We start from the raw sequence: 22457 nt of genomic DNA, 5'->3' as shown, positions 1-22457 counted from the left end.
GTCATAAATCATTAAGGAAGAGATTTAAATTGCATTTAGGTAATTTCAATATTTGAATTATGCTAAAACTGCCATCTAAGAAGCCCGCACCTGAACCAATCAAGAACAAATGGTCGCCCTGAATGGTTTGGCTCAGCGGATAGAGCGTTGGCCTGCGGACTGAAGGGTCCCAGGTTCAATTCCGGTCAAGGGCACGTACCTTGGTTTCAGGCACATCCCCAGTAGGGAGTGTGCAGGAGGCAGCTGATCGATGTTTCTGACTCTCTATCCTTCTCCCTTCCTCTCTGTGGAAGATCAATAAAATATCAGAAAAAAACAACAAATGGTCATCTGTCAAGTCTCTAAGAATGGAGATTTCATATCTGTTATCTTTTGAATTAGATTTATCCTGATTATTAAATTGTCCAGATTGTTTTGGTTTGATTTAAGGCCATTTATTGTTGTGGACATTAAGACTTGTTCACTTTTACTAATAAAATCTCTTGAAGATAATTTTAAAAAATTTTTGTTCTCAGTTCTTTTCAACCTGAGCAATCTTAACTCTATCATAATAATCACACTTTAGGTATAGCCCTTATGCTTAATTGGAAGATTTCAGACTGAGCAGGGTACTTGCATGTTATTTATTCATTGCACATTCCCTGAAGTATGGAATTGATTAAAATGTTAAACTTAAATTTCATACACTCTGTTAGGAACATAATGTGTAACTACAAGCTATGATCCTTGCCTAAGATGGGAAGTACTTTTCTCATATTAGTCCACTGTATCAGGAATGGAGGCTATGGGCAGTCACTCTGTACATTTATTTCAGTCCTATCCCACCACCTCCAACTCCTTGCTGGAAGGGAACAATGGAACTGAAGCAATTTAACCCTTCATTTAAAAAAAAATTTTTTTTCTTTCCATTTTAAGTAGAGCAAGCATGTCAAACTCAAAGGCTAACACGGGCCAAGTAAACAAGGTTTAAGCTTATGTGGGCTGCAAAAAAACAAAAGCTTCAATTTTCATAGAAACGTAAGTTTATTTTTATAGAGACATGCTGAATACAAAGGGCTGAAATCAATGAGTAATCATTAACATAAAATAATGGAACATTTTAATAAAAGTTAATATTTTTTCCTGAAAATTAACTTACCAGACACGGAATAACTGCACAAATTAAGAAGTGTAATGTACGTAAACCTATTTTTCTTGTACTCCGAAAATGAAATATTTCCTGTTGCGCACACCAAACAAGTCAGTCCAAGACTAATGATGTGGCAATTGGCTGCTAAAATATTCGCTGCTAGTATTAGTGGAGAGAAATGGTGCACCTGCATATAAAGTGCATAAGGGAAATGAATGCAACACGATTATAGTAATCAGTCATTAGCAAATGTTGTAGTTCATTATTAATAACTAGAGGCCCAGTGCACAAAAATTTGTGCACTTGGTGGCGGGGGGGAGGGGGGTGTCTCTCAGCCCGGCCTGTGCCCTCTCGCAGTCAGGGACCCCTCCGGGAATGACCACTTGCTGGCTTAGGCCTGCTCCCCGGGGGAATCGGGCCTAAGATAGCAATCAGACATCCCTCTGGCAGCCCGGCAGCCCTCGGGGATGTCCACTTGCCAGCGGGGAGCAGGCCTAAACTGCAGTCAGACATCCTTAGCGCTGCTGAGGAGGCAGGAGAGGCTCCCACCACCACCACTGTACTGGCAGCCATCAGCCTGGCTTGTGACTGAGCAGAGCTCCCCGCTGTGAGAGTGACATGACCACCAGAGGGCAGCTCCTGCATTGAGCGTCTGCCCCCTGGTGGTCAGTGTGTCTCATAGTGACCAGCCATTCCTAGTCTTTCTGCTGTTGGGGTCAGTTTGCATATTACCCTTTTACTATATAGGATAGAGGCCTGGTGCACGGGTGGGGGCCGGCTGGTTTGCTCTGAAGGGTGTCCCAGATCAGGGTGGGGGTCCCGCTTGGGTGCCTGGCCAGCCTGGATGAGGGGCTGATGGCTGTTTGCAGCTGGTCACACCCGCTTCAGGGTGGGGGTCCCCACTGGGGTTCCTGGCCAGTCTGGGTGGAGGGGCTGAGGGCCGTTTTAAGGCTAGCGGGTGACTGAAGCTCCCAACCTCTCCTTTTTTTCTTTTTTTTTTTTATTCTGGAATTTATTTACCTTCTATGGCTGTCACTGGAGCTGAGAGCCGGCTCCAGCTTGAGGCCTCGGCTGCTGAAAGCAGGTATCTGGGGTTTGTTTGGCTTCTATAATTGAAACACTATTGCAGCTCCAGTTCTGAGGTCCGGCTCCACCTCTGAGGCCGCGGCTGCTAAAAGCAGGTATCTGGGGTTTGTTTGGCTTCTGTAATTGAAGCATAGTTGCTTTCAGAGCTGTTGCTTTCAGGCTCAGAGCCGGGCTGCGGCAGGCGGGGAACCTTGGCTTCCTCCATCACCAGGGCAACCAAGCCTCATGTTGGCTTCAGCTGCGTGGCTGCCTGCCACCATCTTGGTTGGCAGTTAATTTGCATATCGCTCTGATTAGCCAATGGGAAGCTTATCGGAGGTACGGTTAATTACCCTATTTGTCTTTTATTAGATAGGATTATGCATAACAGGATATTGCAAAAATTAAGTTACGAAATTTTTATTAAAATGTTTCTTACGTTGGGCCACAAAAATATTTGTTGTGGGCCTTGAAGTAGAGTCTTGGAAAGTCTGCATTCATTTACCAAACACCTAATATTTATAATGTATCATGGGGTATACACAAACAAAAAAGTTTTGGTCCTACCCTCAGGGAATATGAAGGAGGGGAATGGGGACATAGTTGATCTAGTTAAGCTTTGCATTTTTAAGAAACAGAATAGTCCTGGCTCTTCCTAAAGTTTTTCTGATACAACTAGCTAGGTGGAAGGGAAAGCTGGTGAGAGATTTGTTCTTTTTCTTGAAATAAGTAGGTCATTGATTACACCAAAAGCCTAGGACAGTGATGGCGAACCTTTTGAGCTCGGCGTGTCAGCATTTTGAAAAACCCTAACTTAACTCTGGTGCCATGACACATACAGAAATTTTTTGATATTTGCCACCATAGTAAAACAAAGATTTATATTTTTGACATTTATTTTATATATTTAAATGCCATTTAACAAAGAAAAATCAACCAAAAAAATGAGTTTGCGTGTCACCTCTGACACACATGTCAGGTTCACCATCACTGGCCTAGGAAGTAATTCTTAAGAGATTTATTGCAAATATAAGTTTGCAGCTCTGTACTTTTTCTAGTGTTCTCCCTGATGGCCATCTGTATTTTTCAGTACTGAACGCTGAGTAATGGCTATGCAGATGCAGCTTGAAGCAAATGCAGATACTTCAGTGGAAGAAGAGAGCTTTGGCCCACAACCTATTTCACGATTAGAGGTAATGTGCTTAGTTGCTAATTTGGGAATTTTAAAGCTGGTCTAGATTCTTCTACCTATTGGGAAAAATCACAGCCTTTATATAAACCACTAGAGCCCCAGTGCTCGAAATTTGTGCACAGGTGGGTCCCTAGGCCACTATGTGGTTCCCCTCCTCCCCCCCTCCTTCCCTTGCTGCTTTGCTGCCACCACAGTGGGTGGGTGGCAGGCTGATTGGGGCCTGCTGGCAGGGGGGAGGGATGAGGCACAGGAGGTTGGCCACCAGCCCCAAGGAGGCAGCTGGCCCTTGCCCGCCCCCCCCCCCCCCCGCCCCAGGAAAGGGGTCACATCAACTGCTACCCACCCCCAGTTCCCTGTCCCAGCTAGGGCCTGCCAGCTGAGGGGAGGGACCACAGTAGGTTGGCTGGCCGGGGGAGGTTGGCTGTGGGAGTGCACTGACTACCAGGGGGCAGCTCCTGCGTTGAGTGTCTGCCCCCTGGTGGTCAGTGCGCATCATAGCGACTGGTCATTCAGGTCATTTGGTCCTAACAGTCACTTAGGCTTTTATATATAGAGATTGCTTTATACCTGTGATCAAGACCCAAATTAGTTTTCAGAAAGGTTGTCAAGGATCCTGTGGAAAGGCTTAAGATAGTTGCAAAACATGTCAGAGCAGATCTCTTGTCAAGAATTCTCCTCCTACTTTGTCACTTTTCTTTCTCAGAGCTGGATTGTCAGAAATGAAGAAGCCCTAGTGTCCCATGGTAGAGTCTGCTGTTTATACTAAGTATTAAACAATAGTTGTATTAAACAACTGTCCAGGGAATTACAATGGCCTGACTGGTGATGCAGAGAGGAAAGACCCAGATATGTGCTGAAGTTACTAGCAAGACAGCTGTCATGGTCAAGGAGAAGGCCTTGTAGTTATCCTATATAATAAAAGCCTAATATGATAAGTATTCGGTCATCCGGTCAACCAGTCAAAGGGTAATATGCTAATGGTATGCTAAGGCTGCTCAACCGCTCACTATGATGTGCACTGACCATCAGGGGCAGGTGCTCCAACCAGTAGGTTAGCTTGCTGCTAGGGTCCGGCTGATCGGGACTGAGCTAGATGGGCCAGACACACCCTGGTGCCTTCCTGTGGTCCCTCCCTGGATGGCCAACTTCCTGCATCCCTCCCTGGCCCTGATTGTGCACCAGTGGGGTCCCTCGGCCTGGCCTGCGCCCTCTCGCAATCCGGTGTCCCTCAGGGAGTGTTGGAGAGTCGGTTTCCACCCAATCCCACAGGCCAAGCCAAGGGACGCCACTGGTGCATGAATTTGTGCACTGGGCCTCTAGTTAAGGTATAAGAGCCCAGCTCTATTCAGGAACCTGCACAAGAACATCCAGCACTAGAGCCAGGGCCTTGCACTGTTTCTGCTCATTATACGGAGACTCCAGTGTGAATGCAGGTACATCGGCTGAAGTAGGAGGAAAATTAGAGAAAGCCTTCATTTTTCTGTCTCTTTATGCATGTTCTTTCCATCCCCAGCTAAGCTTCAATACTCCAGAAGTTACAAATAGGTTTGTCGTGTTATATGCACACATGTATTGCTTATTGCCTAAATACTAAGAGCAGACATGGTTTCTATGGGCAAGTATTATTATCTCATCTCCCAAACCTTCCCTGATTCCCTAATACAGTTGCATACCTCCACTAACTCATACTCTCCCAGAAGTCATGCTTTCGGTGGCTAATAAAATCAAAGCTGACTTTGTATATAGGGAGAAAGAAGTGATATACAAGTCTGTGACCGAAAGCAGATTTCCCATTCTCTGTGTCAGTGGTTAGAGCAGAGCTTTCTAGTCATTGTATTACAAAAAAATTGTTTTTTCTCCAAAAAGATTATTGATATGCTAAGATAGTGCTCCCCTCACTCAGCTCTGGGGCAGCCTCATCTACTAATCCCAGTTTAGTGTAAAAAATATCATTTTTTATGTGTGCTTGATGTAAAAAACATTGGGAAATATTGGCTTAAAGTGGCCTTTTAGGACCCAGGGTCTCAAAGTTCATTTAAAGTCCCAGTTATAAAAGGTTGAGAGTTACAGGTTTATTTCCAGTGGTTAGAAGTTACTACTTTAATCCACTTAATATATATGGGATAGCTCTAGTCTAAAACTCCTGGTTTTGGTAACTAAATACCTTATGTTTAGGGCACAGTTTTCAAAGCTTTTGTATTCCAAACAACTCTGTGAGTAGGTAGGGCAAATTATCCAGATTAGACAGATGAGAAAACTGAAGTTTAAATTAACCCATGGTTTTCTTCACTCACAGCAATGTGGCATAAATGCCAATGATGTGAAGAAATTGGAAGAAGCTGGATTCCATACTGTGGAGGCTGTGGCCTATGCACCGAAAAAGGAGCTAATAAATATTAAGGGGATTAGTGAAGCCAAAGCTGATAAAATTCTGGTAAGTACTGCTTCCGTGCCCTAAGGAGGCATTAAAGGGAGGAATACAAAAGGGTATGTAATGAAAGGTGGTGGTCTTCCTACTTCCATCCCTTGTTGTGTCATCTTGTTCCCCTTTCCAGGGGTGACTGCATTACCAGTTATTTCTGTATGTGCCTTCTTGCATAAATTGGGATTTTCTCTTAGGAATTGCAGTATCGTGGGTTATGCCATAAATACTGCCAAGTTGACTACTAACTGTGAGTGAGTGGTATACACCTTATCTTTCTAAATACTTGATCTCATGCCTTAGAAATATTCTTTAGAATGCAGCCATTTAAAACAGTTTCAAAGAATATTCATTGACATAGGATAATGCTTCCTGATACAAGAAATGTTAACAAAATGTGTGTGTGTGTGTGTGTGTGTGCACACACACCTGCACATATACATGCTTGATTTTTGGTTTTAAAATGTATATTTATAAATGTATAGCACATACACTAAGGATAAATACACTAAAATATTAATGTTAACTTCTGATGGTAAGAACATAAGCAATTTTTATTTTTGCCTCAATTTTCTAAAACTTATAGACACAGACAACATGTTTTTTTTTTTTAATATATTTTATTGATTTTTTTACAGAGACCAAGGGAGAGGGATAGAGAGTTAGAAACGTTGATGAGAGAGAAACATCGATCAGTTGCCTCCTGCACACCCCCTACTGGGGATGTGCCCGCAACCAAGGTACATGCCCTTGACCAGAATCAAACCTGGGACCCTTCAGTCCGCAGGCCAACTCTCTATCCACTGAGCCAAACCGGTTAGGGCACAACATGTTTTCTCTAATAAACATGTTGTACTTTCAAATAGAAAAGCTGTTTGAATTGCTTGAATATTAAAGTCATATTAATTAGGTTCTCAGTGTATATAATTTATTAGCTAATCATAGGAAGATTCTTTAATAATGACAAGAGGGTATGATTTTAAGTCATGCACTTAGTTTTTTTATATCTTAATAAATGACATAAAAGTGATTTTTCTGGTATAATGAAATGAGGTAGTAACTTAATCCCTTATAAAGCACTTTAACTTTGAAATTTCATCTCTTTCATAATATTATTCCTTGGCCTTCATAACAGCAATGAGAAAGATAGGTAGAGCCAGCATTAACTGTTTTGCTTCTGCTAATCTACATAAAACATAGTTTTACACAAATTTCTCTGAAAAGTAATCTTGAAAAACTAGAGAACAACACAGTAAATTGTTTTACTGGTTATTATACTAAAGAGCTTTGAATTTTTAAGCATTGGCAGGGCTGTTACTCCATTTATTTAGTACCACTCTGTAATAGTAATTTAGTCAGGGCTCAAAAATAGTAAGGAATTCTTAATTTGAGAGGAAAGATGTTGTCATTTATTGGATTATTCAAATAAATAAATGTTTGAAGTGGTGACTTAATTGGAAATAAGAGTTCTGAGTCCTTAATACCTTATTGAAAGATTGTGATATTGAAGAAGCCATTAGGTGTCCCTAAAGTCTATTTATTGTTTCTTTTTGAACATCAGTGTTTGTGACTGGACAAATCCTGGCAGGATCTTTATTTATGCCTTGTCAGACCTTTTAGAAATCAAATCAATGTTTTGGTGTAAATATACAAACCCGTAATAAGTGAAATGAGATGTGCAAAATGATATAGATATATCTTTTTATATTTCTGTCCTCTTGATCTAAGACATTTTATATTGTGAATATCTGGTGATTAAAGATTATGCTATTTACTTTTAAAAGGCTAAAGATTTTTTTCAGTACTGTGGCTATTCCCTTCCATTCCCCCAAAATCTTTGGAATTGAGACTTTAAGTAAGAATATCCATTGTCACAGTGGAGAAAAGAAACAATCCAGAATTATTTTCATTTTTATTATTATTAAATTTATTGGTGTGCCATCTATACTGATAAAAGGGTAATATGCTAATTAGACTGGACATCTTCCAGACGTCCTTCCAGACAAAGCCAGAGTGGCAGGGGCTGAGGCAGAGGCGGTTAGGGGCGATCAGGCCAGCAGGGGAGAGCAGTTAGGGGGCAATCAGGCCAGCAGGGGAGAGCAGTTAGGGGGCAATCAGGCCTGCAGGCAGAGGGGGTTAGGGGCTGATCAGACAAGCAGGCAGGTTTGTGAGAGGAATGTCCTGGATTGGAGAGAGCGCAGGCCGGGCTGAGTGACACCCCCGTCTTCCCTCATGCATGAGTTTCATGCACCAGGCCTCTAATCCTATCTAATAAAAGACAAAAAGGGTAATTGACCATACCTTCACTACGCTTCCTATTGACTAATCAGGGTGATATGCAAATTAACTGCCAACAAAGATGGCCGTTAATTTGCATACATAGGTGCAATGCTGGCAGGCGAAAGGGGAAGGACAGAAAAAGCTGCCTGCCGCTGACGGTGATTGGAAACCCGCATGGCAGGGCCATGATCGGAAAACCCGGCTGCCTTTGCCCACCCTGGGCCAGTAATCAGAGAAGCCCTAGAGGCGGGGCCAGAGGCCGGGCTGTGTCGCCGCCTGGGGACGTGATCCGGTCCCCGGGGGGTGATGCAGCCAGGCCCCAGAAGGAGACCCAGGGGCCGGGGCTGCCCTCTCCGTGTTAGGAAGCAGGAGGCAGCTCTTCACCTGGAGGCTTAAGCCCAAGGTGGGAGGCGCCATTTTCTGTGCAGAAAGGCAGGGGCATGGCTAAGCACAAGGCGGCGCCATGTTTGTGTACAGAGAGGTGGGAGCGTGGCTCAGAGCGGGGCGGCACTGTGTCTGGAGAGACTGATGTTGAAGCCGGGTGTTCCCCTCAGGATGCGAGGGGCGGGAGAGGAGTGCGAGGTAGAGGAGGTGCAGCTTCAGGCAAGTCAAAGAAAAGGGCAGGTTGCCCAGCCACGAAGCTGTTCCAAGCTTCCCGGCCCAGGTTTTCAAGTGTAAATATTACTTCAGATGTTGTAGTTGCACGTAGTTTATTCCCTTCCCCTCATCTTGGCTGTTAAAGTCATGCCCACCCCCTGGCAGCCAGACCTCACGTTCATGGCACAGATAAGGTTTGTTCTGGGGTCACCTCTCAGATTTTAAGCGGCTGCTACACTTGGGGGATAGGAAGAGTGAGACGTTAGCCCTGAAAAGACGGAAGGCTTGGGGCAGACGGTTCCCTCAAAGGCTCAGCCTGCTTTCGGGCCGTAGGCACAAGGAACGTCCAGGGCAGCCCCCGGAGCAGGTGTCCGGCTGAGCTCGGTTGAGGCCGTTTTGCAGCCTCCCCTTCCTCTGTCCCAGGTGGTGGGGGCCGTGACTGCCTCGAGGCTGCTCCCTGGAAGCCATTCTCCCCTCAGCCTGTAGCTGTAAAACAGCGCACGCGAAGAGAATCTTTTTTTGTGCCTCATGTTAAAAAGTTAAAAAAAAAAAAAAGGTGTGCGTAACTCCTCACTGTGTTCATTTGTAAAACAAAAAAAATGCTCTTAAGACCCCGGGCGGCGAGACAGCACAGCCCCAAAGAAAATATATGCGCCGAAACCGGTTTGGCTCAGTGGATAGAGCGTCGGCCTGCGGACTGAAAGGTCCCAGGTTCGATTCCGGTCAAGGGCATGTACCTGGGTTGCGGGCACATCCCCCGTAGGGGGTGTGCAGGAGGCAGCTGATCGTTGTTTCTCTCTCATCGATGTTTCTAGCTCTCTATCTCTCTCCCTCCCTCTCTGTAAAAAAATCAATAAAAAAAAAATATATTTAAAAAAAAAAAAAAAAAAAAAGAAAATATATGCACAACCCATGGACACAGACACCAGTATGGTGATGGCCAGAGAGAAGTGGGGGGCAAGAGCTGGGTAGAGGGGGCAAAAGGGAGGAAATACGGACATCTTATCTACACTAATAAAAGAGAAAAATGGTAATTGGCGTACGGCGCTACCCTTTTCATTGGCTAATCAGGGCTATATGCAAATTAACTGCCAACAAAGATGGCGGCTAATTTGCATATGTAAGCACAATGCAGGGAGGCGAAAGGGAAAGCAGGAAGAAGCCCCCTGCCACTGACAGTGATCGGAAACCCAGAGGGGAGCTAAGAGGTGGGGGGCAGGGCAAAGGCGGCCCCAGTGCCGCCTTTGCCCTGCCCCCCAGCCATGATCGGAGAATCAGGCGCCTTTGCCGCCCTGGCCAGTGATAGCAGGAAGTAGGGGTGGAGCCAGCGATGGGAGCTGGGCACAGTCGAAGCTGGCAGTCCCGGGAGCTAGGGGTCCCTTGCCTGGGCCTAGAGCGGAGCCCACAATCGTGGGGCCGCTGTAGCTGTGGGTCCCTGCTGCCCGAGCCGGACGCCTCAGCCAGAGGCGTTAGGCCTGGGCAGGGGCGGAGCCTACAACCGCAGGGAGCTGGGGGTCCCCTGCCCAGGCCTGACACCTCTGCCGGAGGCCTCAGGCCTGGTCAAGGGGCCGATCCGGTGATTGGTGATCAGAGGGTGATGAGGGTCAACTCCTCTGGCCGAGGCATCAGGCCTGGGCGGGGGGCTGGGGGTCCCCTGCCCAGGCCTGATGCCTGGGTCAGAGGCGTCAGGCTAGGGCGGGGGGTGGAGCAAGCGATCAGAGGGAGATGGGGGTCCCCTGCCCAGGCCTGACGCCTGGGCCAGAGGCATCAGGCCTGGGCTGGGGGCAGAACCAGTGATGGGGGGAAATGAGGGTTCCCTGCCCAGGCAAGGGGCCGATCCTGCGATTGGAGGGTGATGGGGTCAACGCCTGAGGGCTCCCAGTATGTGAGAGGGGGCAGGCTGGGTTGAGGGACACTCCACACACACACACACACACACACACACACACACACAGTGCACGAATTTCATGCACCGGGCCCCTAGTATAATAATAATAATAAAAGGCTAATATGCACATTGACTGAACAGCAGAATGGCCGGTTGCTATGATGCACACTGGCCACCAGGGGGCAGACACTCAATGCAGGAGCTGCCCCCTGGTGGTCAGTGCACTTCGATATGGGGAGTGCCACTCAGCCAGAAGCTGGCTCATGGCTGGCCAGCGAAGAGGTGGTGGCAGGAGCCTCTCCCACCTCCGTGGCAGCACTAAGAATGTCCAACTAGCCGAAACCGGTTTGGCTCAGTGGATAGAGCGTCGGCCTGCGGACTGAAAGGTCCCAGGTTCGATTCCGGTCAGGGGCGTGTACCTGGGTTGCGGGCATATCCCCAGTGGGAGATGTGCAGGAGGCAGCTGATCGATGTTTCTCTCTCATCGATGTTTCTAACTATCTCTCTCCCTTCCTCTCTGTAAAAAATCAATAAAATATATTTAAAAAAAAAAAAAAAGAATGTCCAACTAAAGGTTTAGACCTGATCCTTTGGGGGCCTAAGCCTTTAGTTGGACATCCCCCGAGGGCTCCCTGGCTGCCAGAAGGATGTCTGACTGCAAGCTTAGGCCTGATCCCCCGGGGAGTGGGCCTAAGTCAACAGGTGGACATCCCCCAAGGGGTCCTGGATTGTGAATGGGCGCAGGCCGTGCTGAGGGACACCCCCCACCCCCGAGTGCACAAATTTTTATGCACCGGGCCTCTAGTCCTATCTAGTAATAGAGAAACATGGTAATTAACCGTAACTTCACTACCCTTCCCATTGGCTAATCAGCGAGATATGCAAATTAACTGCCAACCAAGATGGCAGCCAGCGGCCAGGCAGCTGAAGCGAACAGGAGGCTTGCTTGCTCCAGTGATAGAGGAAGCCAAGGTTCCCCGCCTGCTGCTGCCAGCCTCTGAGCTTGCACTCTAAGCAACTATGTTGCAATTATAGAAGTTAAACAATCCCCAGAAACCTGCTTTCAGCCGTCAGAGCTGGAGCGAGCAGGACCGCAACAGTGTTACAATTATAGAACCCAAACAAACCCAGAGACCTGCTTTCAGCAGCTGAAGTCTCAGAGCTAGAGCCGAGCCTCAGAGCTAAAGCCAGCTCTCAGCTCCAGTGACAGCCATAGAAGGTAAATAAATCCCAGAAGAAAAAAGAAAAAAAGGAGAGGTTGGGAGCTTCAGTCACCCTCCAGCCTGAAAACGGCCCTCAGCCCCTCACCCAGACTGGCCAGGCACCCCAGTGGGGACCCCCACCCTGAAGGGGGTGTGACCAGCTGCAAACAGCCATCAGCCCCTCATCCAGGCTGGCCAGGCACCCAAGCGGGACCCCTACCCTGATCTGGGACACCCTTCAGGGCAAACCAGCCGGCCCCCACCCGTGCACCAGGACTCTATCCTATATAGTAAAAGGGTAATATGCAAACTGACCCTAACAGCAGAAAGACTGGGAATGACTGGTCACTATGAGACACACTGACCACCAGGGGGCAGACGCTCAATGCAGGAGCTGCCCTCTGGTGGTCATGTCACTCTCACAGCGGGGAGCTCTGCTCAGCCACAAGCCAGGCTGATGGCTGCCAGTACAGTGGTGGTGGTGGGAGCCTCTCCTGCCTCCTCAGCAGTGCTAAGGATGTCCGACTACAGTTTAGGCCTGCTCCCCACTGGCAAGTGGACATCCCCCGAGGGCTGCTAGGCTGCCAGAGGGATGTCTGATTGCCATCTTAGGCCCAATCCCCCGGGGAGCGGGCCTAAGCCAGTAAGTGGTCATCCCCGGAGGGGTCCCAGAATGCGAGAGGGCACAGGCCGGGCTGAGGGACCCCCCTCTTCCCCCCCCCCCCACAATGCATAAATTTTTGTGCACCAGGCCTCTAGTCTATATATAAAAAGCCTAAGCGACTGTTCGACCATCCGACTGGTAGTTATGATGCGCAATGACCACCATGGGGCAGACACTATGACCGGTAGCTATGACATGCACTGACCACCAGGGAGCAGACGCTTAATGCAGGAACTGCTGTGCTGCAGTGACTTGGCAGCTGTGGTTCTCCACCCCGGAGGAGGAGCCCAATTCTGGGGTGTGTCACCCAAGAACCGCCCTCTTGCAATCCGGGACCCCTTGGGGGGTGTTGGAGAGCCAGTTTTGGCCAATCCCCCACAAATCCATGCACCAGGCCTCTAATTGGTTAATAAGATTATATGGGTTTCAAGTGTACATTTCTATGATACATGATCTGTGACCTTGAGAATATTATGCTTAGCAGAAATAAGCCAGAAAAAACTAAGAATCGCCAAACCGGTTTGGCTCAGTGGATAGAGCGTCGGCCTGCGGACTGAAGGGTCCCAGGTTCGATTTCGGTCGGGGGCATGTACCTTGGTTGCAGGCACATCCCCACTGTGGGGCGTGCAGGAAGCAGCTGATCGATCTCTCTCATCGATGTTTCTAACTCTCTGTCCCTCTCCCTTCTTCTCTGTAAAAAATCAATAAAATATATTTAAAAAAAACACCTAAGAACAATATGATTTCACTCATGTGGGGTAGAAAACTGAAACTCATAGACACAGACAACAGAATGGTGGTTACCAGAGGGAAGGGGGTTGAGGGTAGGGTAGTAAAAAGAAATTGTCATTGGCTTTTGTTGAGCTATTCTTTCTTGCTTGGTACACCACCATAGCACTGACAAATTCAGCATGGATATTTTTTAAAATATTTTTTTTTACTTGATATTTTATGTTTTGTGTCCGAGGGTTCAATAGTTCTTGGCTGTCGAAAACTTCTAAAGACTTCTGCTTAGCACAGATAATAGCTAGCTTATTTTGTTAAGTATAAGAATAGAAGTAAAGTTCTGCCAGATTAGGCAATTGGACGGTTTTTACTTCAGATTTCCCTTTGGTTTAATATTCTGTTCCTTTAAGAGCTCATAGACAGAAAATGTAGGGGTTAAAATGAAAAGAAGGTAAAGCATCTCCTGAGTTTTCTCAACATTTTTTTATTAAAATTTTTTAACTTATTGCAAAGCTGAAAGAATTATATAGTGAACAGTCATATACCCATCACCTGGGCTATACCATTAACATCTTATATATAATAAAGGCTAATATGCTAAGTGTCCTTCCCACTATCCAACTGCTTGCTATGACATGCACTGACCACCAAGAGGCAGACCCTCAACGAAGGAGCTGCCGTGATGCACACTTGGCATTTACTGAGAAACAGGCAGCGCGGACTTGGCCAACAAAGCAACACTCGGCTTCCCCCAAGTGGGACACAGGGCCCACCGCCACCAAATCACAGTCGTCGCTGCTGAGACCCCATGGCCAGCCCAGAAACAGTCACTGTGGGCGCCAGGTAATGACATCACATAGCGACGCCCAGCTTCCTCTTCCTAGCGACTAGCCTCCTTGGACTTTCTGCAGCCCAGGGTCATGACTTGCTTTATACTTAGGTGGAAACATTTACACTTTAATTAAATGTGTGTGAAGCATTTTCCCATGCCTCATCTCATTTGATCCTCACAGAAGTCCTGGAGTAGGTAGATAGAAGACCCAGTGGAATCCTATTTTCTTTTCATTGGCCAGAAAACAGAGATTTAGAAAGCTTAGAAACTTGACCCAACTGAAAAGAAGTAAGAAATGGTGGACCTTGAAAATGACTTTGGGTTTTCTCACTGTGCAGAATATAGTCAAACACTGCTGCAGTTAAATATTTTACCCTTTGTTCTCCCTGCATGATCTACAATAATCTGCTTTGTGTTGATATTTACTGCTGTGTTGCTGACAATTACCTGAAAGAGAAGTTGGGGTGCTTCACTTGGCTGGAAAAAGTTTAGCTAAATCAGAAAGCAGGTATAATTAAACAAGTTTATTCTATTATCTATAGAAGGCTAAGTTGACTCGTACATACGCAATACATATAAAGCTCTCGTGCCAATCACACCCGTGTGTTTCCATTTGTCATTGTCAATTGTGAATTAGGTTGACACTTCTATTATAGAGAAAGGGTGAATAGCGATATTAAAATATTTCTTCTAATTAACACATTGTATGCGGGAAACGTATTTATACATTTTACGTTGACTGGTAGCGTTGACTGGTAGTAGAGCGCGAGACACAAATTAATACGTTTTTTATAGACTAGCGGTAGAATGCGGGTAACGTATAAATACGTAAGCTAAAGTTACCGTAATTTTACTGAACGTTGCCATTTGCGCAAAAAATTTGCAAAAATGGCCCGTGCCACCTGTTAGCGCGCAATAAAAACTACCTGCAAACAATGTGTTAATTTCCTTTCGATGTACACGAATTCGTGCACCGGGCCACTAGTTTTAATATACTTGATTTATCACCTGTATATCTCTCTATCCAGCAGTCAGTCCTTCTTGGATTTCTTTTTAATGCTTTTCAAAGAAAATTGCAGAAATTAATACATTTTCCCCTAAATATTTTAGCATACATTAACCAGATTTCAATATCGGTGTATAAGCTTCTTCCCCCCTTTCTTTGATATTTTTATTTTCTAAATCTACTAAATCTTCATTCATCCTGAAGATTAGTAGAAGTTACAGGAAAAAGGGAAGAAATTCTCAAAGAAATAATACAAAAGAAATTGACAGAGTTAAAGAGAAGCAGAAGTCTTATATAGTAATACCCCATAGAGTATCAAAGATGCACACCTAGCCAAATCAGTGTGTGTGAAATTTCAGTATACCAATCATAAAGAGAAGGTTCTGAAAGATTTCAGAGAGAAAAAAGTAAGTGACCTCTAAAGGAACAATCATCAGAAAGTACGTTTTCTGTCAGAAATCTGGGTGATAGAAGCAGGTAGAGCAATGCCTTTAAAGCTCTGAGGGAAAATAATCTTAAGTCTAGCTTTCCATATATAGTAACATTATTAATCAAATATTAGGGCAGAATAAAACAATTTCAGAAACAAGAATTCAGAACATTATTCTCTCATCCATTTTTTCTTATGAAGTTACTTGAGGATATACTTTACCAGATTGAAGATGGAAAAACATGGGATCTAGGTTAGAGTGGCTCCAACTCAAGTACTGAGTGAAGGAAGGCCCAGGGTAGGAGCTAGCCTAGAGAGCAGAAAGTGCAGTTGGAGAAGGAAAGATCTCGGAGGGGGGAAAGGGTTCAGTAGAATACATAGTGAGATTGAGCCGTTGGAAAATTTGAGAAATGAATAAAGTTAGAGAATACTAGAGAGACGTGGCTCAGACATAAAAACAAGGTAAAGCCGAAACCGGTTTGGCTCAGTGGATAGAGCCTCGGCCTGTGGACTGAAAGGTCCCAGGTTCGGTTCCGGTCAAGGGCATGTGCCTGGGTTGCGGGCACATCCCCGGTAGGAGATGTGCAGGAGGCGGCTGATCGATGTTTCTCTCTCGTCGATGTTTCTAACTCTCTGTCTCTTTCCCTTCCTCTCTGTAAAAAATCAATAAAATATATTTAAAAAAAAAAAAGGTAAAATAGAGCATGATTTTGAAACTGTTGTAGTATAAAAAAGAGTTCATTTGAATTTGACAAACTTTTGAGAGACATAATGTAACAAAACAATTGTATTTCTGTCACACAATTGGTTCTGCGATGAATTATATGTATAAAACTAACAAACATTGTAATGAATTGTTAAGTGAAGTTTTAAGAGCTCTGTCTGGGTAGCTCAGTTGGTGAGAGCCTCGTCTCCATACAGCAAGGTTGGGGGTTTAATCCCTGATCATGGCACGTGCAAAAATCAACCACTGGGAAAAAATAGACCAACAAGTGCATAAATAAGTGGAACAACAAATCAATGTTGGGCGTGTGCTTGCACACTGGCTCACGCACTCTCTTTCTCCCTTCCTCTCCCGCCTTCCCTCCCTCACTCTCTCACCCCTCCCCCTTTTCTTCCCGCCCTCCTTCTGTCTCTAAAAATCAATTTTTTACAAAAAGAGACCTGTGTGACTCGGTTGGGCATCATCCTGTGCACCAAAGAGTTCAATTTCCCGGTCAGGGCACATGGCCAGGTGTGGGCTCGGTCCCCCGTAGAGTATGAAAAGAGGCAGCCAATATTTCACTCTCATATCAGTGTTTCTCTCTCTCCCTCTCCCTCCCTCTAAAAATCAATTTAAAAAAAATTAAAAAGAATGTATAAAGTTTGGAGAAAGTTTTTAAATTTTAAGTTTAATCTCTTGCTATTGATCTGTTCAGACTTTCTTTTTTCTTTGTAGTGCAGACTCAATTTATTTACTGAATTTAGACTCAAAATCAACTGATCTTTTAGTGCCTTGATTTGGTTTTTTTTCTACTTGAATAAGTTTGAATCTTTCTAGAAATTTACCTATTTCATCTAAGTTCTTATTTGTTGGTATAGTTTTATTTTTGTAAGGTTGGTAGTGATGTCCCCTCTTTCATTCCTGATTTTAGTCTTTTTGGTTGGGAGGGGTCTGGCTAAAGGTTTATTAATTTTTTAAAACATATTTTATTAATTCAGAGAGGAAGAGAGAGATAGAAACATCAATGATGAGAGAGAATCATTGATCGGCTGCCTCCTACATGGACCCTACGTGGTACTGAGCCCCAACCCGCAACCCAGTCATGTGCCCTGGCCAGGAATGAGCCATGACCTCCCTGTTGATAGGTCAATGCTCAACCACTGAGCTGTGCCTGCTGGGTAAGGTTTATTAATTTTAATGATCTTTTCGAAGAATCAAGGTTTGGTTTAGTTGATTGTTTTCCTATTATATTTCTGTCCTCTATCTTACTAATTTGTGCTCTAATATTATTTCCTTCTTTCTGCTTGTTTAGTTTCCTTTTTTCCAGTATCTTAAAATGGACATTTAGGTTATTTAAGATTCTCATAGCCCTGACCAGTGTGTTCACAGTGGTTAGAGCTTTTGCCCATGCACCAAAGGGTCTCGGGCTCAGTTCTGGGTCAAGGGCGAGCACCTGGATTTTCAGGTTAGATCCCTGGTGCTGGTCCTGGCACATGCGGGAGGCAATCAAGGAAATATTTCTATGTGTCTCTTTCACATCAGTGTTTCTCTCTCTCCCCCCTTCCTCCCTCCCTTCTACTTTCTCTAAAAAGAAATGGAAAAAATATCCTCAGGTGAGGATTTTTTTTAAAGGTTTTTCTAACATAGGCGTTTATAGCCACAGATTTCCCTTTACACACTGCTTTTGCTGCATCCCATAAGATTTGGTGTTTGTGTCTTTGTTATTCATCTCAGTATTTTCCCCTGAGATTTCTTGGCTTCATTGGTTATTGAGGAGTGTGGTATTTTATTCCCACATGTTGGGGAATGCATTTATTTTTAAATTTTGGAATCAACTGATAGACTGATTATTGAAGATGTATAAGTAACTACAAAACAGGTTACAAATGGGTCACAAAAAAGCAAAAGGTAAAAGAAAAGGAATAGCTGACAGATGTGGGGAAGTAGACATGGAAGGAGAAGAGATCAAAGGACAAATGTCCTCATTTAACAAAGTAGATAGAAAGCTGTATAACCTATGGCTGATGGTACAGGAAATGAACGTTTAAATCTGTTTTGGACTTTGTACGGTATTGTCACATTTGTCATAAATTAGATGAAGCACATATGTGTGCGTCTGTAATAGTTTTTTTTTAATATTTACTGATTTTTTTACAGAGAGGAAGGGAGAGAGAGAGTCAGAAACGTCGATGAGAGAGAAACATCGACCAGCTGCCTCCCGCACACCCCCCACTGGGGATGTGCCCGCAACCAAGGTACATGCCCTTGACCGGAATCGAACCTGGGACCCTTCAGTCTGCAGGCCGACGCTCCATCCACTGAGCCAAACCGGTCTTGGCTATAATAGTTTTTTTAAGTACATGAATGTATTGCTTGAATTGGCAATTTAAGCATTAATCTTCATGGAGTCTCTAAATTAGCTTATCCTTTAGTTGCCAGAGAGATAAAATAATCCTAGAACTACTAGTATTTTGATGACTTCTTTAAGAGAAATCATAATGGAAATTTGTTAGATGTTGTTTCTTCCTATTATATGCCTGGTTCTTGTTTGGTAAGCTTTTTTATTGATTTGACATTTCTTGTTTTTCCCAGGCTGAGGCAGCTAAATTAGTTCCGATGGGTTTTACCACTGCAACTGAGTTCCACCAAAGGCGATCAGAGATCATACAGATTACTACTGGCTCCAAAGAACTGGACAAACTACTTCAAGGTGTAGTAATTCCTTATCCTATTTTGTGAACTGCAGTTAGCAAAGCATCCAGGTCATAGAACAAAACTAAAGTACATGTGTTAGATACAATTAAGAGATAAGAGAAGTATTCACACTGATGGAGTAAGACTGCTCCAGGGTGGGACCTGACTTGTAAAATGCTAAAGTGATCTGCCAATTAAATAATTTAATCTCCATTTAATGTTGCATTCAGAGAGTAAGCTCCCTCTGCCTAAATAAATGATTTTAATCTTCTACTTTAACACACAAGTTTGAAAATCTGATGGCTGATTAAAACACTCCATGTTTGGTCCTAGCTGGTTTTTTTGCTCAGTGGATAGAGCATTGGCTTGTGGACTGAAGGGTCCTGGGTTCGATTCCCATCAAGGGCACATGCCCAGGTTGCGGGCTCAATTCTCCAGGAAGGGACGTGCAGAAGGCAGCCAATCAATAATTCTGTCATCATTGATGTTTCTGTCAATCTCTCTCTGCTTTCCTCTCTGAAATCAATAAAAATATTTTTTTTTAAAAAAAAACTCCAAAAAAAATCCTCCATGTTTGAATACCGCACTGTAGTTTACACCAATCTTCAGGACTTTATGGAAAGCTATAGTTTTGTTTATGCTTTTATTTATTTTTAAATTTTAGTGAGGAAGAGAGAAAGAACAACATTGATATGTTGTTCCACTTATTTTTTTTTTCTCCTTTTTCTTTTTGTTGTTCCACTTATTTATGCATTAATTGGTTGATTCTTGTATGTGCCCTGATCAGGGATCTAACCCGCAACCTTGGTGTATTGGGATGATGCTCTAACCAACTGAGCTACCCAGCCAGAGCAGAAAACTATAGTTTTTGAACTTTTGGAAGCATTGCTGTCCTAAGTTAGAGTTGATTCTTGTTGCTTCCCCAGATATTTAAGCATTCAAGTTATCTTTTTATAGAGTGCAAAATATCCTGAGTTCAGGAATCATACTTAAATTTAAGTGTTAGCCCTCCCCTCTGTGCCGCTGTATCATCCTGTAAATATCTTTCTGATGAGCTCCAAGAACATTTCTATGATTATTGTTTCTAAACATTTGTATTGTGCTAAGAGGTGTTTCTTATTGCTCTGTTAGGAGGAATTGAAACTGGATCCATCACAGAGATGTTTGGAGAATTCCGAACTGGGAAGACCCAGATCTGTCATACATTGGCCGTAACATGCCAGGTGAGCTGTTGGGCCTCTAACTAATCAAACCAGCAAGAAGTTATTTCCACTGTTTTCAAGCATCTTTTGGGATGGATATTAAGGAACTTTCTCTGTTTTCAAGAATCCCATGTGCTAGTTAAAAAATAAATTCCTACTGTAAAATTCTTCCACATCATAGAAACTTGCAGATCATTGATTTCAAACACTTTACCACCCACCAGGCTTCCCGTGGCTTTATCTCCCCTTTTTACTATCTAGATTTTATGATTCATCATTAAAGTCATTCCTTTACCACCCCGGCCAGTGCGGGTCAGTGGTTGAGCGTCAGCCCGGGAACCAGGAGGTTATGGTTTGATTCCCAGTTAGGGCATATGCCCAGATTTCAGGCTCAATTCCAGTGTGGGGTGTGCAGGAGGCAGCTGATCAATGATTCTCTCCCATCATTGATGTTTCTATTTCTCCCTCCCTCCATCTCTGAAATCAATAAAAATATATTTTAAAAAAGTCATTCCTTTACCAATACCCTTAGATTTATATCCTATACCTGAAGAGATGCCAATCTCAATGACCCCTGTCTTTTTAATTTTTTTTAAGTATGTTTTTTGTTTATTTTTGTTTTGTTTTATTTCAGAGAGAGGAAGGGAGAGGGAGCGATAGAAACATCAATGATTAGAGAGAATCATTGATTGTTTGCCTCCTGCACGCATCCTACCTGGGCACGTGCTCTGACCAGGAATTTCACTGTGAGCCCCTGGTTCATAGGCTGACGCTCAACCGCTGAGCCACACCGTCCGGGCTGGATCCTGTCTTTTTAATGCCTATTCTCAAATAGCTGATCATACTGGTGAAAAATACCATAGAGCTGATTGGCTTCACTTTAAATTTATGACAAACTTTAGGTTAGCATTCAGTACTGCTAGGCAGAATACTGTTTCTGCATTTTTGCTTACTTTTTCTCAGTAAGACAGCTTTATCAGTTCTTCTTCAACCTTCATGCTCTTTCTGTTTTGTTAATCCTCACCCAAGGATATTTTTCCCATTGATTTTTAGAGAAAGTGGAAGGGAGGGGGAGACAGAGAAAGATTGATGTGAGAGAGGCACTTTGCTTGGTTGCCTCCTGCACATCTCCCAACCAGGCCAGCGATCAAGCCTGCAATCGAGCCTGCAACTGAGGCACGTGCCCTTGACTACTTTGAGGTGATTTTTTCCCTTTGCCTTATTGGAAAGAGGGGGAATTTATAGAATCATGGGTAAGTTGGTCAGTTATATAAGAAGTACAGTGTTCATTTCTACTGTTATTTTTGTCTCTCTAGCTTCCCATTGACCGGGGTGGAGGTGAAGGAAAGGCCATGTACATTGACACCGAGGGTACCTTTAGGCCAGAGCGGCTGCTAGCAGTGGCTGAGAGGTAGGTTACTGGATTAGATGAGAGAAGTATGGCTGTACCTGTCACTGTCGTGATTTATAGGGTTAGTCTGGTTGAACAGTGTCTTTTCTTTTTTTTAAAAAAAAAAGTATGTATTTTCATTGATTTCAGAGAGGGAAAGATAGAAACATCAATGATGACAGAGAATCATTGATTGGATGTTTCTTGCACACCCCCTACTGGGGATAAAGCCCACAACTTGGGCATGTACCCTGACCTGGAATTGAACTGTGACCTCCCATTTCATGGGTGAATGCTCAACTACTGAGCCACACCAGCTGAGCATCGTCTTCTCTTATTACTCCATACTAGAGGCCCGGTGCATGAAATTCATGCAGTCGGGGCCCCTCAGCCGGACCTGTGCCCTCTCATAGTCCAGGAGCCTTTGGGGGATGTCCGACTGCCAGCTTAGGCCGCTCAGCAGGGAGTGGGCCTGCCTAAGCTGTCAGTCAGACATCCTTAGCACTGCTGCGGAGGCGGGAGAGGCTCACCAGTCATGAGCCCAGCTTCTGGCTGAGCGGCGCTCCCCTGTGGGAGCGCACTGACCACCAGGTGGCAGCTCCTGCATTGAGCGAATGCCCCCGGTGATCAGTGCGCATCATAGCAACTGGTTGTTCTGCCCTTCGGTTGATTACATATTAGCCTTTTATTATATAGGAGGATTCCAATGATGTATGGATGTAGTAGAGAAAAGCATTCTTCTTTAGTCAGAAATCTATGAGTTGCTGCCAGAGTACATTTAAAAAACCCAACAAGATCCAACTGTATGCTGTCTTACAGAGAAACCCCTTACGTTCAAAGACTCAAATAGGTTGAAAGTAAAAGGATGGAAAAAGATTTGCATGCAAACAGTAACCATTAGAGAATTCTAGTAGTTACTCTAATATCAGACAAAATAGACTTTAAGATACACAAAAAATATTACTAGGGACAAAGAAGAACATTTTATAACTAAAAGGTCAGTTTATCGGGAAAGTATAATTATAAACATATAAA

At 44.3% G+C, this 22457-nt stretch overlaps 1 protein-coding gene across 3 annotated transcripts in view; it reads left to right on the top strand.

Annotated features, from left to right (window-relative positions):
- Positions 1-22457, top strand: part of RAD51 (RAD51 recombinase) — a 30553-nt gene that overhangs the window by 2363 nt on the left and 5733 nt on the right. Inside the window, exons 1-6 of one of the 3 annotated variants that reach the window (XM_059704899.1) lie at positions 16-39; positions 3285-3387; positions 5683-5820; positions 18729-18846; positions 19962-20053; positions 21349-21443. In XM_059704899.1, coding sequence (XP_059560882.1) covers positions 3301-3387; positions 5683-5820; positions 18729-18846; positions 19962-20053; positions 21349-21443 — 530 coding nt within the window. In that variant the 5' untranslated portion in view covers positions 16-39; positions 3285-3300. Of the gene's footprint in view, positions 1-15; positions 40-3264; positions 3388-5682; positions 5821-18728; positions 18847-19961; positions 20054-21348; positions 21444-22457 lie in introns of those variants that run through there. The other 2 variants (XM_059704898.1, XM_059704900.1) reach the window with 2 other exon arrangements.

The sequence above is a fragment of the Myotis daubentonii genome, chromosome 1 (assembly GCF_963259705.1).
Source record: "Myotis daubentonii chromosome 1, mMyoDau2.1, whole genome shotgun sequence".
NCBI lineage: Eukaryota > Metazoa > Chordata > Mammalia > Chiroptera > Vespertilionidae > Myotis > Myotis daubentonii.
This window is presented reverse-complemented; position numbering and strand designations above follow the sequence as displayed.